At 34.1% G+C, this 21,093-nt stretch overlaps 2 protein-coding genes across 3 annotated transcripts; one reads left to right on the top strand and one right to left on the bottom strand.

Moving 5' to 3' along the window:
• The first annotated feature begins 220 nt into the window (after positions 1 to 220).
• Positions 221 to 4,907, top strand: LOC145107695 (protein ROOT INITIATION DEFECTIVE 3-like). 2 transcript variants are annotated; one of them, XM_079044635.1, is made up of 9 exons: positions 221 to 706; positions 844 to 957; positions 1,035 to 1,168; positions 1,279 to 1,423; positions 1,519 to 1,721; positions 1,805 to 1,926; positions 4,146 to 4,375; positions 4,484 to 4,652; positions 4,753 to 4,907. In XM_079044635.1, the coding sequence occupies exons 1-9, from the start codon at positions 491 to 493 to the stop codon at positions 4,758 to 4,760; spliced, it is 1,341 nt and encodes a 446-aa protein (XP_078900761.1). In that variant the 5' UTR covers positions 221 to 490; the 3' UTR covers positions 4,761 to 4,907. The 2 variants fall into 2 exon arrangements, with proteins under 2 accessions (XP_078900761.1, XP_078900759.1); XM_079044633.1 differs by having other exon boundaries at positions 4,484 to 4,907.
• A 272-nt stretch (positions 4,908 to 5,179) lies between these two features.
• LOC145107694 (Leucine-rich repeat protein kinase family protein) lies at positions 5,180 to 9,575 on the bottom strand. Its single transcript, XM_079044632.1, has 7 exons — positions 7,927 to 9,575; positions 6,968 to 7,101; positions 6,647 to 6,890; positions 6,212 to 6,423; positions 6,094 to 6,119; positions 5,897 to 6,008; positions 5,180 to 5,553 (listed from the first exon to the last, which is right to left on the bottom strand). The coding sequence occupies exons 1-7, from the start codon at positions 9,185 to 9,187 to the stop codon at positions 5,323 to 5,325; spliced, it is 2,220 nt and encodes a 739-aa protein (XP_078900758.1). The 5' UTR covers positions 9,188 to 9,575; the 3' UTR covers positions 5,180 to 5,322.
• Positions 9,576 to 21,093: the final 11,518 nt, after the last annotated feature.

The following is a 21,093-nucleotide window of genomic DNA, read 5'->3' as shown; positions in this document are numbered from 1 at the left end:
ATTAAAAAATTAAGACTTCCAAACAACCATTAAGCAAAATCATTTACCTACAAACTTGATATAATGACTTGCTTAATAGGTTATTTTGATATGAGACACAAAAAAATAAAATTATGGGCCATTTAAAACATAAAACCTAAAGCAAAAGTTCGTAAGTTTTTGAAGACAAAACCCCTAAAAATATGACTAGTGTAGAAGCGTTACGTGATTTAGAATGTGATTGTCACCATCGTCGATTGCATAGATTGTCAAAATCGTATGCACTAAACATCAAAATTTGTGTGGGATACTCGTAATCCTTCTCCAGCTTTCACGCATTCCACCTTTACAGTTTTCACACCTGACATGGCGTACCACCATTGGCACGCAAACGGACAGGGGATCGCCGTAACCACAGATATCCCTGCTACCCGATCACTAAAACCCCTAAATTCTCCTTCCAAATCACAGCATTCAAACTGGGTTTCACCGGGAGTAGAAAGAGAGAGGCATGAAGGAAGCATTGGTGGTTTGCGGAGACAAGAATTTAACGGTAGGACTCACGATTTGGGACATAGAAACAGGGGATTATCTTCTTCACATACCCACATGTGCTTCACACTTCCATGGGCTCACTTGTTTGAGAAATCAGTACTTGGTTGCCTCTCAAATTCACCTCCCCGGCTCCGTCGCTGGCGGCGTCATCTTCACCTGGCCTTTCTCTAAGGTACTACTCCTACGATTAATTCGATTTAGGGTATTATCCAAAAATTCCAATGCTGCATATAATTCCTATTGGTATTAAGGTCTTCAATTTGGGGTTTTTACCAAATTCTTACGTTGATTCGTACTAAATGATTTCAGCCACGTTCATCATTACGGAGCTATACCATTGAAGCCATTGGGCCGATTTCAAGCACAAAAGATGGTATATATGTGGCAGGTGGAGCCATTTCTGGAAATCTCTACATTTGGGAGGTATATAATCTTCTACTACACTACATCAAGGTTATTTTTCCCCCAAATGTCATCTTCTTGATTGAATTTTTTCGTAGGTTATAAGTGGTAAACTGCTAAAAACTTGGCATGCACATAATTCGCCAATAACTTGTTTGGCTTTTTCTAATGATGCTTCTCTACTTATATCTGGATCCGAAGATGGAATGATAGTTGTCTGGCCTATGATAAGGTAACAACATTTATGGTTTATTTAAGGGTTTATGACATATGCACAACAAACTATCTGAAAATTTGCTTATTCAGTCACCAAAATTCTAAGTGGTCTCATTTTCGTGACAGTTTACTAGATGATAAAAACTTAGAATCCTCTGATTTATCACTAAGTGTTTCAACTGAGCATAAATCCTTCATAACTGGACTCTTACCATCTTCAGCTGTCTCTCAATCAGTTTTTGTATCAAGCTCACTTGATGGCACATGCAAGGTGAATTCATTTTCATGTTTGATGTTATAATATAATGGTATTTGTGTGCATCTTTGATATATTAAATGTTTCCAAATTATGTCTTTTATAAATAGGTATGGGAGCTTGTAAAAGGGACACTTTTGCAAACATGGTCTTTTCCACAACCGATAACTGCAATGGTTCTTGACCCTTTGGAGAGATTTCTGTTTTCTGGAAGTGCAGATGGAAGGATATTTATGACCCCATTTGATGTTGGATTGATGAAGGAGGCTTCCTTTGATTCAGAGGATCAAAAATTGGAATTGAATGGACATAAGTATGTGTTTACTTTTTATGCTTGTTGGTTATGTTATATAAATTGTGAACAAGTTGTATAAATTGATGCGATTGGAATTGTAGGGAATCTATTACAGCATTGACTTTTTGTAAATCCGGTCTTATTTCTGCTTCTGAGGATTGTACTGCTTGCTTGTGGAATGTTATTGAGGGTGTGATCATTCGAAGATTTAATCATCACAAAGGTAATCAACTAACCACTATTACTTTATTTTAGTTAAAGAAAGTTCATGCTATAGTGGTGAAGAAAATAGGAAAATTAGTTCTGTGATCAATGAAATTTCTATGCTTACCTTTTCGGATATACCATGAAAATTGAAATGTTTTCTTTGTGGAAAATTTTCTTGTTATTGTGACAACAATTTTTCCTAGAAAATGTTTTGCAACATAATTCATTAGTCACATAAAAATGATGAGGTCGTTAGATAGCCCAATTTGTCAACCCATGTGTGTTGGGACAACTTTTTTGCAACTTCCCCTATCGACAATCATCGTGCATACCTTTTATTTGGTCCATATTCACATGGAATGCAGAACGTTCCAGTACGAGGATCGGGAATTTCTAAATTTTTGAACGAAGAAAGTAGGTTCATATCGAATGTGATTTTGGTACATGGAACGTGTACCATGTAACCTGGTAGGAAATATCATATCCAAAACATGAAACGTATATAATACAGTTAACGGAAAAGTAAGAAAAACGATATCCTATTTTTTTTGTGGGCCTGCTTTGTAAGTTTCAGAAAAGCGTGATTATAGTCAAATATTTGAGTGGATAAACACCAATTTGTATGCCCTTTTACAATTTAAGCAATTTCTTTTCACACTGACTATGAGTGTAAAAGAGTTTCTAAACCGTACCTTTACCATCAATCGATCATGTCCATGATCAATGCATCTATTTGAGCTGTTGTTATTAAATAAAACCTTTTTTCATGTGGAATGTTGCAAATTGCTTTTGCAATTAACACCAAGTACCATTTCTTTGTCTAAACCAGAAGATTTTCTAGTAATTCTATCGGGTGCTAACATCTCAAGATAATGTGTATCATAGAAATGCAAAAATAAAGCAAAGCTAGCTAACAAGATCCTCTTAAGTTGAGATCACAAAATTTGATCAACAAGAAAATTCATTTTGTTAGAGCTAAAATGCTTTCAACGTCCTCCCAAAATTCTTCACTTTTGATGGTGTCAACAACCGTTGTTCCAAAAATCTAAGTGTTTTCATCTCCTTGATCGACTAAATCCATCCAATAATTAAAGACAATGGTTATAGAAAAAGTCTCTCTACAATCCATTAACCTTTCCAACAAAATGTAATTAGATGCAAATGTTGTTTTTGCCACTTTTATTAACTCTAACTTTGAGTTATCTATAAAAAAATTGTCAAGACGTGATTGTCATTAAGAAAGTATTTAACAATCACTTCAATGTATCTGTCAACCAATAGAACTCATTTACAAGATCTTTGAAAATCAAGTTCAATGTATGAACACAACAAGGAGACCAAAAAATATGTTTATGTTTATGTATCTTTTTAATTTCCTTGCCATCCGCCTTTTAGTTTGCTACATTGTTGGTCATGATTTGAAGGACATTGCTTGTCCTACTTATTCATTGTTGTGTTTCAGTAGCTCTGAACAAATAATTTGCTATTGGAATTCCTGTTTTTTATATACAAGAAAAATCCTTCGCGTACAGCCCAACGCATGACATTAATAAGTGGTTTGTGTTTGATGCTTGACCACCCATCAAAAGTGATTGAAATATCTTGTGAATACCACATATCTTTATTCTTTAATAGGAGTTAATCTTTTTTACGTCTCCGTGGCATTCATTAAGCAAAATTGTTCTTGTTTTCTTGCCTATAGGGAGGTTTATAACTAACATGTGCTTTGTTGATTGCAGTTACCATCTCCATAAATTAAGGATTATGTAACACGTTATACCATTTACACAAAGACCTCTCATAGTCTTCAAGTCAACAATGTTTTTCTCCATTACACAAAATGCATCTTCGTGTTGAAGATGGCCCAAAAAATAATTTTCCCCTGGCTATGTGATTTGTCAATATTGCCCATAATGAAATTGTCAAATTCAATCCATCCAAGAAACCAACATTTCATAGATTCCTGTAGCTGGAGATGCTCAATAACTAGGCCCCAACTCCATTATTGCTTTCTGAATTATTTCTTACGTAACCTATAATAATTTAAGTTTCTATGGCCTATTATGGGTGGTTATGGATGCTGGGGAAGTAGGGACAAGGAGTAGTTAGTAGTTAGTACAGGGAGTAGTGCAATAAATTAGGAGAAAAAAAAATAACAACCTTATTTTGTTAATTTATTTACAAATCCTAAAAAAAAAAAAAGGACATTCTTGATATTATTATCCATACATGCAGGTTTTATTACTAATATGGTTGTGATCCCACACTCCTCACTCCTCCCCTTGCCACATCATCAACGCAAATTTACTAATTTGCCCGTATCATTACTCCAAAAATATCCTCACCAAGATGATCCATCTAATTCAAGTATTACCCTTCTTCTACCATCTTCTTCTACACAACAACAAATTACTCATCAGTATCAAAGTGCCAACTTACTGAAACAACAGATTATTGATTTGGAGGTGCACTCTCACTCGATGATGCATTACCTTTTTTTTTTTTTTTTTAAAGAAGAATGAAATAAATTTACTTATATGCCCTTTTTTATTTTTTTTATTTGTGCACTGCAGGTAGAAAGGACGCCTGAAGCCTTACAGTTGAAAGTGGAAACCAACGTTGAGAATAGATTATGGATCACTAACATGACAAAGCATGTGATAGAGATGAACAGTCACTTACAATCACGTTTGCTTGATTTGACTCAACTTCGTCTTCTACAAGATGAAACTCACACAAAAAGTAACACCACACATAAATCATAAATTTAATCAAACAAACAAATATCAAGGGGATTTTTTTCTTTTTAATAGTTCTCATTAAATGTTGTATGGATGAACAGCTAAGTAGATAAATGACTGGAAGAATAATGGATACATGATGAATGTGTGGAGTAAGTGTTCGACAAAGAAGGTTTCTTTTATGGATTGAAGATTGACCATTTTACCCTTTTATCTAGAGGTGATGCTGAATAATAATTGATTGTTTATTTGAAAATCGCTACAAATTGAAATTGTAAATGTCCATGATAAAACAATTAGAAAAAAAAAAACTTAAATGTTAACATGGCATATAATAAAAAATTTTAAGGAAGAAAATGAGTGAGTTTGAATAGATATTAAGAATTAAAAAAAAAAAAGTGTTTTGTTAAGGATAACAACGTAAATTAATAAGGTCTTAATGGATAAAAAAACACTCCTCTTACTTAATCCGTTATGCTCATCGCTGTATATTAAGTCAAAAAGAAACAACACCAAGTCCCATCAAGATACAGGATAAACTGAATATATACAATTACATTCATAAAAGTCTAAATTATTTAATACATCAAAAAGAAAGAGTAATACTGGAATAAAGGTCTCTAATAGGTAGGTGATAGCTTATTTTATATACAATTACTACAAGGCAAATATCAACAGCCCATGAATAAAACTTTTTCAGCAGATTGTTGGGTCCCAGCTTGAATTTGAGCAGCATATTGCAAGTGCCAAAGCACGTCTTCAAAAGAGGGTCTTGCCCATGAGTCAGCACAAAAACATTTTCTGGTTATGGAGATTATAACCGAAAGTGATTCTTGTGAGCAGGAATCAAGTACAACAGGGTCCACTACTTTCTTCCGTTCCTCTTCACTTCCAAAAGAAGCCTGTAAAAAATATCAAAATGGCTCTAGGTTTAACAACGATAAATAGCAACCTACTTTCATTTATTTCTACATAACAACATGGTGTAAGATGTGGTGCATTGTATATAGATGACATTGCTATAATTGCGTAGATTTTATATTGTTTATCTTATTAAGACATTATACTTTGAAAAATCTACTCAATTATAGTGATGGAAATTGCTCTGTATATGGATGACATTGCTATAATTTGGTAGAATTTTATAAAGTAATACGAAGAAATGGAAGTAGGATGCTACAATAAACAAATAAATGAAAAAACATAATTTGGTAGAATTAAGAAAGTTCAGTTCGAAGAAAATACCATCTCATTCATCAAAAATTCATCTTTTCTAGATGCAGCAGAAGGCCCAACAAGGGACTCAAGTAGAATGAATCCAAAGCTGTAGACATCATCCTCTAAGTTCTTCATTTGCCTACAAAAATAAACACACATTCTCTCTTAAAATCCAGAAGAAAGACAAAAAATTAACATTTTTTTTTTCCAAAAAAATCCCTTACCATGATTCAACACCTTCTCCATTCGCCTACAAAACAACAAACATTAAAAAAAAGTCAGATCTTGCAGTTAAATGCTCAAGTTAAAGGTAATAATGATAAAATATTTATTTTCTCATACATCTTGTTTAATATCTTCTGCTATAATCGAAAGCCCATAGTCACTCAGTTTTCCCATCCCATCTTCATTCAACAAAATATTATTTGCTTTCAATCGATTACTAAAAAAACCAGGAATGAGTCCAGTGTGAAGAAAATGCACAGCTTTAGCCACACCAGTTAAAATCCTCAATCTATCTCCCCATTTAAGAACAACATTCTCTCTACCATTCCCTGCATAAAACACTAAAACTTCACTAACTTTTTTTTTTGTTCAAATAGGGTCCCCTAAACTCAAAAAAATAAAAATAAAATTGTCCTCTTTATTTAAGTTTGTCCTCTTTATAGCATTATGACCCATTAGAGCCAATCATAATGGTATAAAAAGGAATAACCAATTTCACAATTTATATACAAAAAAAAAAAAAAAAAAAAAAAAAAAAAAAAAAAAACTTGCCAGAAAGAAGTGAACGATAATTCCCATTATGAACATATTCATACACAAGATACACTTTATTTGATTCACCATTATCTTGCTCTTCACCACTAATACAATGCCCCAAAAGGCAAACCAAATGAGGGTGACGAAGCCTCGCAAGCAAATCCAACCTTAATTTAAGGTTTCTAATTGTGTACTTTTTAGACACTGTCAAATGTCTTATTGCAATGTCTGTCCCATTTTCAAGCTTCCCTTTATAGATCTGGATAAAAGTATATATGTATAATAAGTGATATTAAATGTGTCGAGAATGCATACATTGTGCTTTAAGGTTTGTACCTTGCCCGTTGAACCTTCCCCTATTAAGGTAGATCTATGAAAGTTGTTAGTAGCTTCCTTTAACTCTTCAAAAGAAAACAATCTGTGAACTGGGATTCCTTCTGTACCCAACTTTGCAGTCTCTGAAACCAATCCTAATTAACAAAATAAACGAATCAAAATTCAATTCATGATTATGGGTGTTTGGCATTGTTTTTTGAACTCTACTTTTGACAAAATAACTTATTAACTTATGACTTTTTCAAAAGGAGTTTTTAAAAAAATGTTTGGATTAGTTTTTGTGGTGGAAAAGTCAATAAGTCAATAAGTTAAAAAATATTTGGCTAGCTTATAAATATAAAATAAAATAAAAACAATTTATTGACTTATGACTTTTCCAAAAATCACATAGGTCTAATTTTTCAAAAACTCTTTTTTGAAGGTGTTTTTAACTTTTAAATGAAATCTCATCGAAAATCACAAAAATGAACACATTTAATGAAGTGGCCACCTTTTGTCCCTTTACATAAACTTACAATCAATTTTGCAACGACATTAATTGCCGTTACCTTTACTCACAAAAGGCCGCAAAAAACTTTAAAAGAAAATCTTTTCCAAATAACATCATTTTCCTAAAATATGAGTGGTGGGGACCATTTATAAAAAAAATAATCTGAGATTTGCAAAATGCAAATGATGTCATTTGGTTTAAAGGGTCAAAAAGTCCACTTCGTTTGTTGAACAATGGCATTTTGGTAATTTTCGTGTTCCCAAAAATCAATTTTGACATGTTTACAGATTCCTTCCCTCACTTAATACTCATTTAGACATTCTCAATGCATTAAGTGTAAAAAAAACATTTTGTATGCATTAAGTTTTAAAAGAAACATTTTGTATTATGCATTAAGTAAAAAAAACACCTATATACATATACAGTTTGTATCCATTAAGTTCATTAAGTAAAACAGAAGCAGCCTTACTTGCACTGGTTAAAAGTTCGGATGGGTAGCCAGTAACAGAGTAATCTTGGACCGATTTATGCAGCAATTTCTGTTCAGATACGCCTCGAGCACAAAGCTTCTTAGAAAGAACCACAAACCCTAATACCAAAAGCACCAGAAACACAATACTCCCTAAAATCACTCCAATAATTATTACTGGATTCCTTCTATGTGGTGAATCTTTGAAATCTTTGGTTTCCACTTCTACCCCTCGAGCTTCTTCTACACAATAGGTTGCTGGATGCTGACGTGTCACATCAATCATGAGGCAATTCCCGTCATATTTAACGGTTTTATTGTTGGATTCGTTGGTTAAACATAACGGCAATGAGCCTGTAAATCGGTTTTGTGAAATGTCGACGCTTGCGAGTTTGTTTCCACATTGTAAGTGAACCGGAAGTGAACCGGACAACTTATTTGATGTTAGATTTAAGTAAGTAATGGATGACGATGAGAATAGAGAAAACGGGGGGACACCAGAGAGTGAATTGAATGAAAGATCGAGTTCTTGAAGGTGGTTGAGTTGACTGTATTTGACTGGGATTTGACCAGAAAACGAGTTGTTATTCAGATACAAAATGATCAAACTGTTTGGCAAATCTTGTAGATCTGGTAAATCACCAGAAAACCCATTTTCGCTCAAGCTTAAACTGGTCAAACTTGATAACAAGTCAACGCCTTTCGGAAAACTACCATTCAAGAAATTCCCATCAAGATTCACACTTTGAAGACTCACCATTCTTGAAAGAGTTGGAGGAATTGAGCCATACAAGAAATTATAACTCAAATCAATGTATTCGAGTGTGTTTAATCGTTGGATTTTGTTAGGAAGTGGGCCCCAGATTCCTAAAGAAACCAAACTAAGAACTTTCAAGCTTGTTAATCTTGATAAAGTGGCAATCAAAGAGTCGATTGAGAAGTTTTGAGATAGTGTTTGTGAAGGAATCGGAAACCCATGAAAAGAACCGGAATTTACCTTCTTTGGCGTTTGATCGGAAGCAAATCCCATGATTTTTACCTCTGAAACAAAGTTGTTTTCGCATGTGACATTGACTTGTGGTGATGACACGTAGCAGAAATCATTATTTGTGTCGAGCCAAATATCCAATTGCTTCGGGTACTCCAGTTGTTTTCGTAGTTGCAGGAGGACTTGTTTTTGTGAAGGTTGGATTGCATTTGCGAAGAAGAAACTCCATGAAAGTGTCACGAACAGAAGGAAATAAAACCTGCAAATCGCCATTAAAATGCTCTGTTTTTTTGTTTGAGTTTCTTGATAGTAACCCAACAAGATAAACAGAATCTTTAGGAAGTAGAAGTCAAGAATGGAGTATTTTAAAGAAAGAGAACAGACAAATGTTCTCCCCTGTTTTTATTTGAAATCAAGATTTGGTTTTTTAAATGAATTTGGAGGAATCGAAAGAAGAAAAAGGATGAAATCTGATGTGGGTAGTTGAAATTTAATGTCAGTATGTGAGAGAAATTTTCAGAAATTGGAAGTTCCAATGCATTTAGTGCTGTCCACATGGGGTTTTGCTGCCATTGAAGAAGACAGAGATCAAGAAATTAAAGAGGTGTGCTTTTTAGGACTTTTTCTTTCTTCCATACATAGATATAGATATATACGCATTAATGCGTAAATGAAGATCGCAACAAGGATTTTCAAATTAACCTTGATGAATGATGCATTTGAACTTGTACATAATGCATAGAGTATAGTACAGTAGCACTAAATCCAGGTTGCTCTACAGTCCACGTGCTAAACCTTCCAGTCGGTGCATATTTTAGTCATGAATGTCATGAAATGTGTGAATTCAAGAACAATGATCATTTAATTAGATAATAATAGCAAATAGCAAATGACAAATATAATTATTATTTTTAACTTTTTTAAATTAGCCCAAAAATAAACATTTTCCCACAAATAACCATGTGTATGCCGTGGAGTATTTACGAAATGCCAAAACGATGTTGTTTTTTTACAGGAAAATCTTTATTTTTTTGATTAATTATTGAAAAAATAAACTTAAAAGAATAGTTACACGTGTAATTTTCTAAAAAAATAATAGTATGTTAAAGGATATTTACGTATTTTTATATTTGTTTTGATTGTTATTTTTTTGATGTTTGCATAGTTAAATTACACTATTTTGGACTTGTTTATACATTTAGATAACTTATCATATACTATTATTATTCTAACATTTTAATTTTACATCACATCAATCCCACTCAAAGATTCTTCAACATGGTAATTTGGGGGTTTCTGAGACATTCAAGAATGGCGCTGCCTCCATACCCTAGATAGATATATGATCAAATTTTCAAAGGGCAAAATGGGTATTTGGTTTGTTTTTGATGCCTAGGAGAGCAATTAAGAGACAGGCTGTCACTGTTCATTAACAATATGAAATTGAGCAAAATTCCAAGTTGCCCCCATCCTTAATTTGGAAATATTTACTTGGACAAAGGTAGAGTTCTAAGAATCAATCCGTCAATAAGACATATATCCATTTAATAAGTCTTTCATTAATAAAAGTCGTTAGTTAAACTTTATAAACCAATAGTATTTGAATGAAAATAGTTCTTTAGATAAAAGTTTTGTTTGCAATAGAGGATAAATATAAAATTAATGTTTGCCAAATCTGGTTGGAGCATGTTAGCAGATAGCTAATAGTGGGTTGATGGTTATTGTAAGCTAAAAATGTCGTTTTTATTTGAATAAAAGTATTCTTGAAAATTAATTGTAGGTTTTTTAAAAGGTATATTTGACATAAAATATATAAAAAATAAAAGTTAAAATCTCATAAAAAAGTAATTTAAAGTAACTTCGTAGTTAATTAAAAGTTTTTTGTTTACGATAAGTCTTGTAATCGAAAATAAAAGTTTTTATTTAATTTAAGTTTTTTTAAAGAGCTAAAACTTAAACTTTCTTAAAAACTCTTTGTCAAACATATTTAAAAATGTAATTTATTAAGTAAAAACATATCTAACATTATTATTTATTCAGTGTATTGAATGAGAATTTTCTTAAGGTTTTTGTTTTTTTATTTTTATTACTATGTGATATAAACGGTGTGGTAACTTTTAGTTTTTATAGTAAACAAAAATGCATTTCCACAATCTTGAAATATAAATGGTATATTATTGGACTAGTTGTGAGACCCATGTATTACATGGGTTAATTTAAAAAAAAATGATTATAAAGATAAAAATATTTGAGAACTTTGAATTAATAAGAAAATAAGAAAAATAATGAATTATTATAATATAAATGGTTTTTATCTTTTAAATTTAAACAAATAATTTAAATAAATAAAAGAAACTAATGATCTTTAATTTTGATAAATTTGAAATTAAAAGATAACTTCATTAATGAATTGATATCCATTTATTATTATATTTATTGCAATCAGTACATTAAAATATTATATGAAATTTAATAAAATAGAAAAATTAATAAAATGACATGTGAAAAAAAAGTTAATTCAAAATCACTACAAAATGAAATTTGACAAATTGAATGATATTATGACAAATGGCAAAAAAAATCTCCATTTATTAGAGAGGATTTGAGACCTTGATTTTTGAAGTATATAGTCAATGCATATCTTTGTCCGTATCCTGAATTTTTAAAGGGAAATATCTTAAATCAATAACATGTGAAGTAATATTATATCATTCTAAAATCCTCCTAAAATGCTTATGCATGAATATGGGTTGAGTTGGAGTCGGGTTAAAACATCAGCCTGAGTTAATCGAAACCAAAAAAAAAAAAAAAACTTGGATTTTACTTACAGATTTTATTAAAATATTTAGAAAGTGTTTAAAAGACGTTACATTTACTCTCCTCTAAAATTGGCCCCATAGTACCATCATGTTGTTCATATATTGTTACCCAACTTTAAGGACACGAAAGAAAATTGAGAGCATTCAAGTGGAAAATGAAAGAAAATAATAAATTAACAATTGACGCCACTCTTTATATTTAGTACAAAATATTAAAAGAGGTAGGGCCCGCCATTATGCAAGTGTCTATATATCGTTTTCAAATTATTTAGGCACAATTTGTCGATTATGATATATTTGATTGATCTGTTACATAAAATCATCAAAATGATATAACACAATGATTTTATTCGATAGTTAATTGACTTAATTCAGTGGTTGGGACTTGAGAGTGACTTAATTCAATTGTTGACATTAGTGTTAAGTACAAACTTTTAGAAACATCGGGTTTTTAGTTTTTAAAAAAAATTGTAATCGAAAAACCATTTCAAGTAGCGATTGAAAAAAAATATTGCTTATTGGAACAAAAGTAATAGGTTGCATTTATAAAATCTATTTATCGTATTTTTCTCCGAACAACGAATTTTTTTATTATAAAAGGTTAGCAAAGGGCTAACATAAAATTAAAAAATAGCCAAGATAGGGTTTCATAACCATGAGACTCGGCTGACACTAAACTTTCTATTCCGCAAAACAAATTAATTATATGAATAGTCAATCAACCTATCAATCGACAATTTCTTCTAACTTTATGATCGCTAAATATCATTTTGTTACGGAAGTTTCAAAGAAGCCACCACATGATCATGACTATAGACTCCAATGCCATACACTTAACAATAGACCTATGGATAGAGTCTACAATGAACCACGTCTTCTATCTCCAAAAACCCGGATATGATATAATATAACACCAACTACCAATGAAACGCCACAAATCGACATACAAAAAATAAGAAGATGAACAATTCTTCCATATCCAAGGAACAAACAACGTACACCATGGAACAATACCTTTCACATTCAGCTTAACACAAGTAGGAAGTTGGTTTAAACGAACTTGCCAACAGAAAACATTCACTTTTTGCGGGAGCTACTTATTCCACCTAGTATGAATGTTACCATCCGGAAACAAGGAATCATCGATACACCATCTAACCTCCGACACCATGAATCGATCACCACCATCTTGAAACGTCCCAAAAATTAAGACAAAAAAATTTCATTTTAATTATAATAAAACCATCAATACCAAAACATGATTATAAATCCATACAAGAAAATCAAAATATGCCAATCAACCAATCCAATACATCAGAGCTTATAAAGCGGAAATCATGGTGTGTGTGCAATGCGATCACCACGAGCTTTTCCCTTTTGATCCGGGAGTACCTGAAACCTAAACTGAAAACTGTAAGCACGGAGCTTAGTGAGTACCCCAAAACACCACATACCATACATATCAACATACAATGGGCCATGCCCCACACCCATCGGGCCCCGCCCGACATCGAGCCTTGCTTGAAACAGATCTGTCAATAGCATGGGATAGGCCCCGCCTCATCACATTCATCAGGCTGCGCTCGACATCGGACCCTACCCGACATTCATACAGACACATAAAACACATGCAAGAATCATAAAGATAAATAGAATACAATACACTCATCAGGCCCCGCCTGGCATCGGACCCCGCCCGGGATACATATCACATAACAAACATGTAGGAGTCACGCAAACAACTAGCATCCTAACCCTAATAAATCATGGGTCGACATTGATGCCTTCGACCCGCCAAGCATAGTGAGGAAACTCACCTCAAACTGCTGAATATCTCAGATAAAAGCTCGGACTGCTGATCCAGAAAATCCCCACGCTAACATCATCAAATAATACCCAATAAATAATTGGTCCGCAACCCATAGCTAGGATCCTAGTCCGATCGCCCAATACTCAGGGTAAAAGTCCCTTTTACCCTTTCCTCACTTGCCCTAAAATCCGAGGCCCAATCCAATAGTACTAAAAAGCCCAATATGACCCAACTTCCTAAATGAGCCCAAAACCCATCATGGGCCTAAATCCAAGGAGGCCCAAAGCCTAGAAATGGCCCAAAGTCAGAAGGCTAATGACCTAATAAGGCCCAAAACTCCTCTAGTCCAAATGTGGCCCAAACCGAGAAAGTCAATAGAAGTCAACGGCAGCTGAGTATGCCCTGTGTACTTCAAAAATCCCTAGTACGCGTTGTGTACGAGTTGGGTATGCCCAGCATACTACTAAACGTGCATGATCGGGGACCGGGCAGCGTACGTGCAACGTACACATACGTACGCCCAACGTACGTGCCTATTAAGTACTTTTCCCATTAAGTGCTCAATACTTGCAACCAAAAGCCCAAACTTCAGATCCAAGTCTTATTAAACATCTTAATCCATAAAGTCATGAACTTGGAGCCTTTGCATGGCTCAAAAGGACCTAAACCTTACTTTTAGCATTCTACTTTCACCATAATGACCTAAAAACATGCATGGTTGATCCACAACCATCAAGATGCTAACTTTATGTACTAAGGACCTCAGAAACATCAAGAGAAGCAACTCCTAACTTCTGGAGTGGAAGGAATCCACTAGATCTCATCATATGACCAAAAAGGGACCAAAACTTCATAAAGAATTGTTAAATGTGACTCGAGCATTTGGATCATGTTCATGAAACATTTGGAGCACTTGGACCTCAATGGAACATTTGGGGTTCATGGAGCACGTGACAAAGGAACGGATCTTCTAAGAGAGGAATGGATCATCAGACAAAGGAACTGATCAAGTGCCAAGGAACAGATCATGTACAAGGGGGTTTGGAGCACCTGGAAGGAGTTTGAAGCACTTGGAAGGGATATGGAGCAACAAGGGGTCCTTGTTGCGCAACATGATGAAGAGATGGGTCAAGAGGGATGCTCTTGCGCCATCTTGTTCTCCTCTTGCGTCATCTTGTTTTCTTGTTGAGCCATGCATGGCCTTGTTGAGCCATGCATGTGCTTGTTGCTCATTGTGATGTTGTTGCTCCAATATTTATGTTGTGCGCCATACTTGATGCTCTTGTGCCATTTAGATCCCTATTGCGCCAACTAGGGTTGCTGTTGCGCCATGAAGAAGCTATTGTGCCATCATGGACCATCTTGGTACATGATGCGCCATATTGATTCTTTTGCTGTGCCATGTTGATCCAAGTATGCCTAGAAAAATGATAATGCTCAAGAATGTTCCAGAAGATGCTGCATGGCGAATTGTGATTGGTTGACAGCCTTCATGGGCCTATGGGCCAATCGGCTTGGCCCATTAGGGTTTTAGGTCTGATCCCTCAAGTATAAATAGGGATGCATGCTAGGTTACAAACTCGTGTATTATTTGCATCTAAATCAACATATCATTTTATTATAGAGACTAGGTTACAAACTCGTGCATTACACGGGTAAGATATAAAAAAAATTCAACAATAAGAAAAAATGTTATATATAATTATAAGTATGAAAATAATTTTTTGTGTATAGGGATTTATATATTAAATTATTTGATTTTGAATATTACTTCGAAGGGTTATTGTCACTGTAACCCAACTATCTTTCATATTTTTGTTTAAATGGTCCATCGTGACTATTTTTGCATTTAAAAGGCTTATACTTGTAATTTTATGGTTTAAAAGGTCCTTTTAAAAAATTTGAAGGGGTCACCCGGTGACACCCATCCTACTAATCTCTTTGCCAATGCCACATAATTGTCATGTAGATTAAAAATGTCAGGTCATTGCCACATGAGTGTGAGTAAAAGTGACCCAATAAACGTTTAAACCCCCATCAACCGTCTCTTTCATGCTCTTTCGTCTGCTACCTTTTCACGCGTATCCTTTTCTTCAACTATTCTTGGAACGAATCCTTTTCTTAAATTGTTCATCGGTCATATCAACCAAGTTAATCATTGCTATGGTTGTTTACATGAAGATAGATCTCTATTTTCCTGAAATTTTTACGAGGTACCCCACTATTAATTAATCAGATGGAGTGGAGAAAAGATTTGATGATGTTGATTTTGCTGGAATGGACAAGAACGAATTTGTGGAGTTCCTTTAAAAATTCGCGAATGAGAGATGTGTGAATGTTTACTTTTGCATGTCCGATATTGAGTTTCCTGATGGATTAAGGATAATCACTACTGACATGGACTACATGGAATTAATCGAAGTAGGGTATGCTTCTGATTGTGTAATTTCTGTATACATGGACCATCTTGGTGTTAATGTACATCAATGGATTCTTGAAGAGCAAGTTGAAGTTTGCAGTTCTTTAGAAGAATTGTCTGGTGTAAATGAAGTTCATGAAGAAGTGCAAGGTGGTATGGATATGGATGGTGGAATTGACATGGATAATTTTCAAGGTGATATGGAGGATTTCCAAAGGATCAAGTCACCCCCCACAGTGCACCTCGTGAAGATTGATATGATCATTTACATGAGGATGATGGTTTTGGTATAACATTGATGTCGGATCAGCATAAGGTTTGTCCAATACTTTCAACTTTTATATATTTTACCTTTAGGTTTCATTTTCTCTAACATATTAACATTGTTTGATAGGGGCTGTTAGAGGCTGTCAAAGAAGTATTGCCTACTACTGAACATAGGCAGTGTGCAAGGCATATTGTTGCCAACTTTAGCAAAAGATTCACTGGTTTGTACTATGAGACCATGTTTTGGAAGGCAAGCAAGGCATCCACTGAGCCTTTATTCAATGCTTCCATGAAGGAGGTTGAACTGCTTAACCCTGTAGCCTTTGCATACCTTATAGAAACAAACCTCAAATCATGGAGTAGAGCATTATTTCAAGAACGAATGATATGTGATGCAGTGGAGAATGGATTATCTGAGAGCTTTAACAGTGTCATCAGGGATGCAAGGAAAAATCCAATCATCACCATGTCAAAGGTACTTTCTAATCTTTACACTCCTACTTGTAATTAGATACTAACTTATGTTTTGTCTCAAATAGGTTTTGGCAGGTTTTACCAAGTGGTCTAAACCAATTTGAACGAAGAAACCTGGCAGAGTCCTATGTTGTTGACTTGGACAAGAAGACTTGTAGTTGTAGAGTGTGGCAACTCAATGGGTATGTATGCATTCAGTTGCTACTATCTCATATCTGAATGGAAATGTTGGCACTTATGTGGATCCAATGTTCTATGATGCCTTTTACAAGAACACTTACAATTACCAAATGTATGGGATGAATGGTAGCAACATGTGGCCGCCTATTGAGTTCATACCACCTCTTCCACCATTGAAGAGAAGAATGCCAGGTATACCAAAGGTAACAGAAGAAGAGATGCATCAGAAAATCTTCCAAGAAACATTGTGTCTAAGGCATGGAAAAAATAATGTGCAGTGTGTGTAAACAAGTAGGGCATAACTAGGTTACTTGTCCTCAAGTGGAAAGGCCACATGTACAAAGGCCAAGGGTGAGCATTGTGAAGGAAGTCGTGGATCAAAGGCAATTGATGAAGGAGATAAAAGAGGAGAAACTTGCAAAGAAGGTTAAGGGAAAGGATGGGAAAGAAGAAACTAGTGCAAACCCACTAGACCTTAATGACTAGGAAGTCTTTGATGGTGTCATGTTATCTTTGGATTTCTAATTTAATGTACTTGTTAGCTTTGTTTTGTACTAGTTTGGTTTGACAATAGTTTGGTTGGTAGAAGTTAGTTGTATGTTTTAGAAACTATTTTCATGATTTGGATGTTTAATAATATATCTCATGGTTTGGCTGTTTAATAAAATATGATGTGAACGGGTATGATGCACGTAATTATACCATTTAAGGTAACGTGTGGTCCTAGTGCTTTAAAGGAACATGTGGTCCTTGTATTCTCAATGGACACATGTACAATAATTGTTAAATATTTGAATTTGCTATATAGCATTGCATTATAAGTAATTCAAACATGAAGGGTAATGACATTAAGGATGATGACATATGGTAATGACAAAGGGTACCATAATTTAACCACATTAAGGGTAATGACATAACAACATCACATTAAGGGTAATAATACAAGTCCATACTTAAAACCCAAATTCAACTACAAATTGTTCTTACTTCATCAACCCAAATACATTTGATTACAACTTATAGATGATTAAACCTAAAAAAACCCAACTACAAAGTAAGATCAACTTCAACTTCAAGACTTCTGATTCCAGCTTCTTCTTCGACCTCATCAGTACACTTATAATCTTCTCGGTTTTTCTTGGATCTAAGTCGAAAGTTATTTGAAGGAGAAATCAAATGAAATAGATACCCTTTTTCACTAACACACCCTTTTTTACAAACTTTATGAACGCGATGCAAGGCACGTGGGGTTCACTAACCCAACATGTGAGTTGCTTCTTTGTTCTTGCATGATAGGTCAATGCAAATCTTAACAGATCAAAAACTAAAATATTAGATGCATATCGCCTCAGATCAACTCAAGTCTTTTTCCATTAGCAAGTTGAACACTAGTTAGAAAATGCCTGTTATCAACACATGCATTTTCACATCATCCATACGTAGCACCAATAAAAAGAAAAAAAACCAAGAACATAAAAAGTACAACTAATATATATATATATATATATATATATATATATATATATATATATATATATATATATATATATATATGCTTCGTAATCTACCCCCAACAACTTATCCAAGCTTCATAACGACTTTGAGCCCAACCACCATCATCCCGAGCATGGCCACCTTCACGCCGCCTATCACCACAACAATAGCTTTAAGCTTCCTGTCATGATCTTCCAGCTTGTGGTGGATACTGATGTGATCCACAAGAAACACAAGAAAATCTTGACCTAGCCGCTCTTTGATCATATTCATCTCGCTATGATTCACAATAATCTTGTCTCCGCAGTCGCACACTATGGAATGTAGGTCGCTGAGGTTGAGAAACTCTCGGGAATTTATCGATTCTAGTGAAGAAGGTGGTGGATCATACATTGCAAGTATTTAGGGTTTTGGTCGGAGTCGTGTTCGCCTAAATAAGGTAAAAAAGTTTGTTGAATTTTCTAGGTTAAACCCCACATGGGTTTGAGCTGGTGCTTTATGCCCCCACCATCGACACTGCCTTGGCCTCAATGGGTGGTTGGTGGGTTGGTAGAACTAAATGCCTGCATTAACTACCATTTTAAGTGGAAGCCGAGTCGACTCTTCAATGACTCAATGTTGACTCATTCGCTTACTTGGCACTCGACACAGTAGTCTTACCTTCAAATGTAGGTAAAAGTACCAAAGTGACCGGTAAAATACAACTTCATGCCCTTCAAACGCAAAAAAATAGTCATGAGGACCATTTAAACAAAAATATGAAAGATAGTTGGGCTACAGTGACATAACCCTTACTTTGAATATGTTTAAATCATTATATGAAGAATACCAAGAGTAAATTATTATTCAATATTAAACTCCTTAAATTCAGGGGTTTATATCAAGTGGATTTAAAAGCATTACAAAAATAGTAAGAAAATAATACGTTTTATGAAGAATACATGGAAAAAATATGACATTCAGTTATAAAATCTTTAAAAATTAGGATTTATATCAAATGAAATAAAAATATATTAAAAAAACATGTGGCATAATTATGCATAAAAATGTGCCATGTGTCAATCAAACGAACTATTTTATTATAAAAGGGATAATATGATCCCTGTTTAAAGAGTTACAACTTTTTTAAAAAGAGTTATTAAAATAAATCATATTTAGCGAACATTTATCCTCCTCTAAAAGACCATATTTTCTCAATTATCCAAAAATGACCACAAAGCATGTGAATCATGGTTGCAAGTTAGCAACACATGCATTGTATCTAAAACCCTAATCATGTGTTTTTAAATCGAATCATAATTTTTATTGTTATATTTTTTTAAATTTAACTACTAAAACCATTGTACCGATTGTGAATGGCTTTGCGCCTTGGTGAGCCATTCGTACACCGTTATTTTGCCAACGACCTCAATTGTACACTAGTGAATGATAGTCGTGAAAACATTAAAATCTTGTGAATGTTCTTCAATAAAAGACTATAAGTTGTTCATTTTCTTTCATATAAGCTAGTTATAACAATGTATAAATATGGTATTTAGAATTATGAAGAGGAAGATTGGTATTGTTTTTCCGATCTTAACGTATTTCTAGAAGTCATCCTAGATCATCTCGACTTCTATCATGGTGTAACACTACCAGCTAAATGTCTGATTATATATTCAAGCAATGACGGGCGATGTAGAAGATAATCAAAGAGACGATGGGCGATGTAGAAGATATTCAAGCATCGTGCATATAAGGGGACATGCCATGCTTAGTCAAAGGTCGTGTTTCTGGTCAACGACGAAAACTCTTCACCACGTCACAGTTATAGAAGAGTGTATTGTGCTATAGCGATAGTTGCAACTTCCCTTTTCATACCTTCTGCCTTTCCATGTATGATCCAAGTTCGACGAACACCTCTTTTTGGATGATTCAAACCCTCTGAGAACATGTCTAAGTGTTCATAACAGTTGGAACAACTAAGGGACCAAACCAATACTCCATACCATGGATTTTGCACAATCAATGGCTACTATTGGGTATAAACCATATGGGCATAATAACAGTTAGTCTTCACTAACTAGCAGGTGAGTGACCTTACCTCTCTCCATATTAATTTCATATAGATATGTGATAATTATTGTTCGTATTCGGAGTTATAGTATGTTATTACTATTTGAGTATACTATTGAGTACGATTGAGATACATAACGAAGTATAACATTCATAATGAGTACATTTTGAAATATAAAATAGAGTATTAAAAGATGCATTAATAAACTACTATGATTGAGACATGTAGTTGTATATTGCTATAGGATTTAAGTATCAAAAATTAATGAGAAAAATAGTCGAGTATTGGTATACAAGTTAATGAGTTAGTATAGTTGTAAGATAGAGATACAGAGAAGAAGAGAGGGATGGAGATAGAGATGTAGAGCTAGAAAGAGGGATGTAGATAAAGATGCATAGAAGGAGAGATGGATGGAGATAGAGATATAGAGAGATAGAAAGAGAGATGGAGATAGAGATGCGGAGAAAGAGAGAAGGATGGATATAAAGATGCAGAGATGGAAAGAGAGATGTAGATAAAGATGTAGAGAATGAGAAGGGGTAGAGATAGAGATGCAGGGATAAAAAGAGAGATGTAGATAGATATACAGAGAGGGAAAGAGATATGGAGATAGATAGATAGAGATAGATAGATAGATAGAGAGAGAGAGAGAGAAATAGA

The sequence above is a fragment of the Lactuca virosa genome, chromosome 4, assembly GCF_052849685.1.
Source record: "Lactuca virosa cultivar CGN04683 chromosome 4, Lactuca_virosa_CGN04683_v6, whole genome shotgun sequence".
NCBI lineage: Eukaryota > Viridiplantae > Streptophyta > Magnoliopsida > Asterales > Asteraceae > Lactuca > Lactuca virosa.
This window is presented reverse-complemented; position numbering and strand designations above follow the sequence as displayed.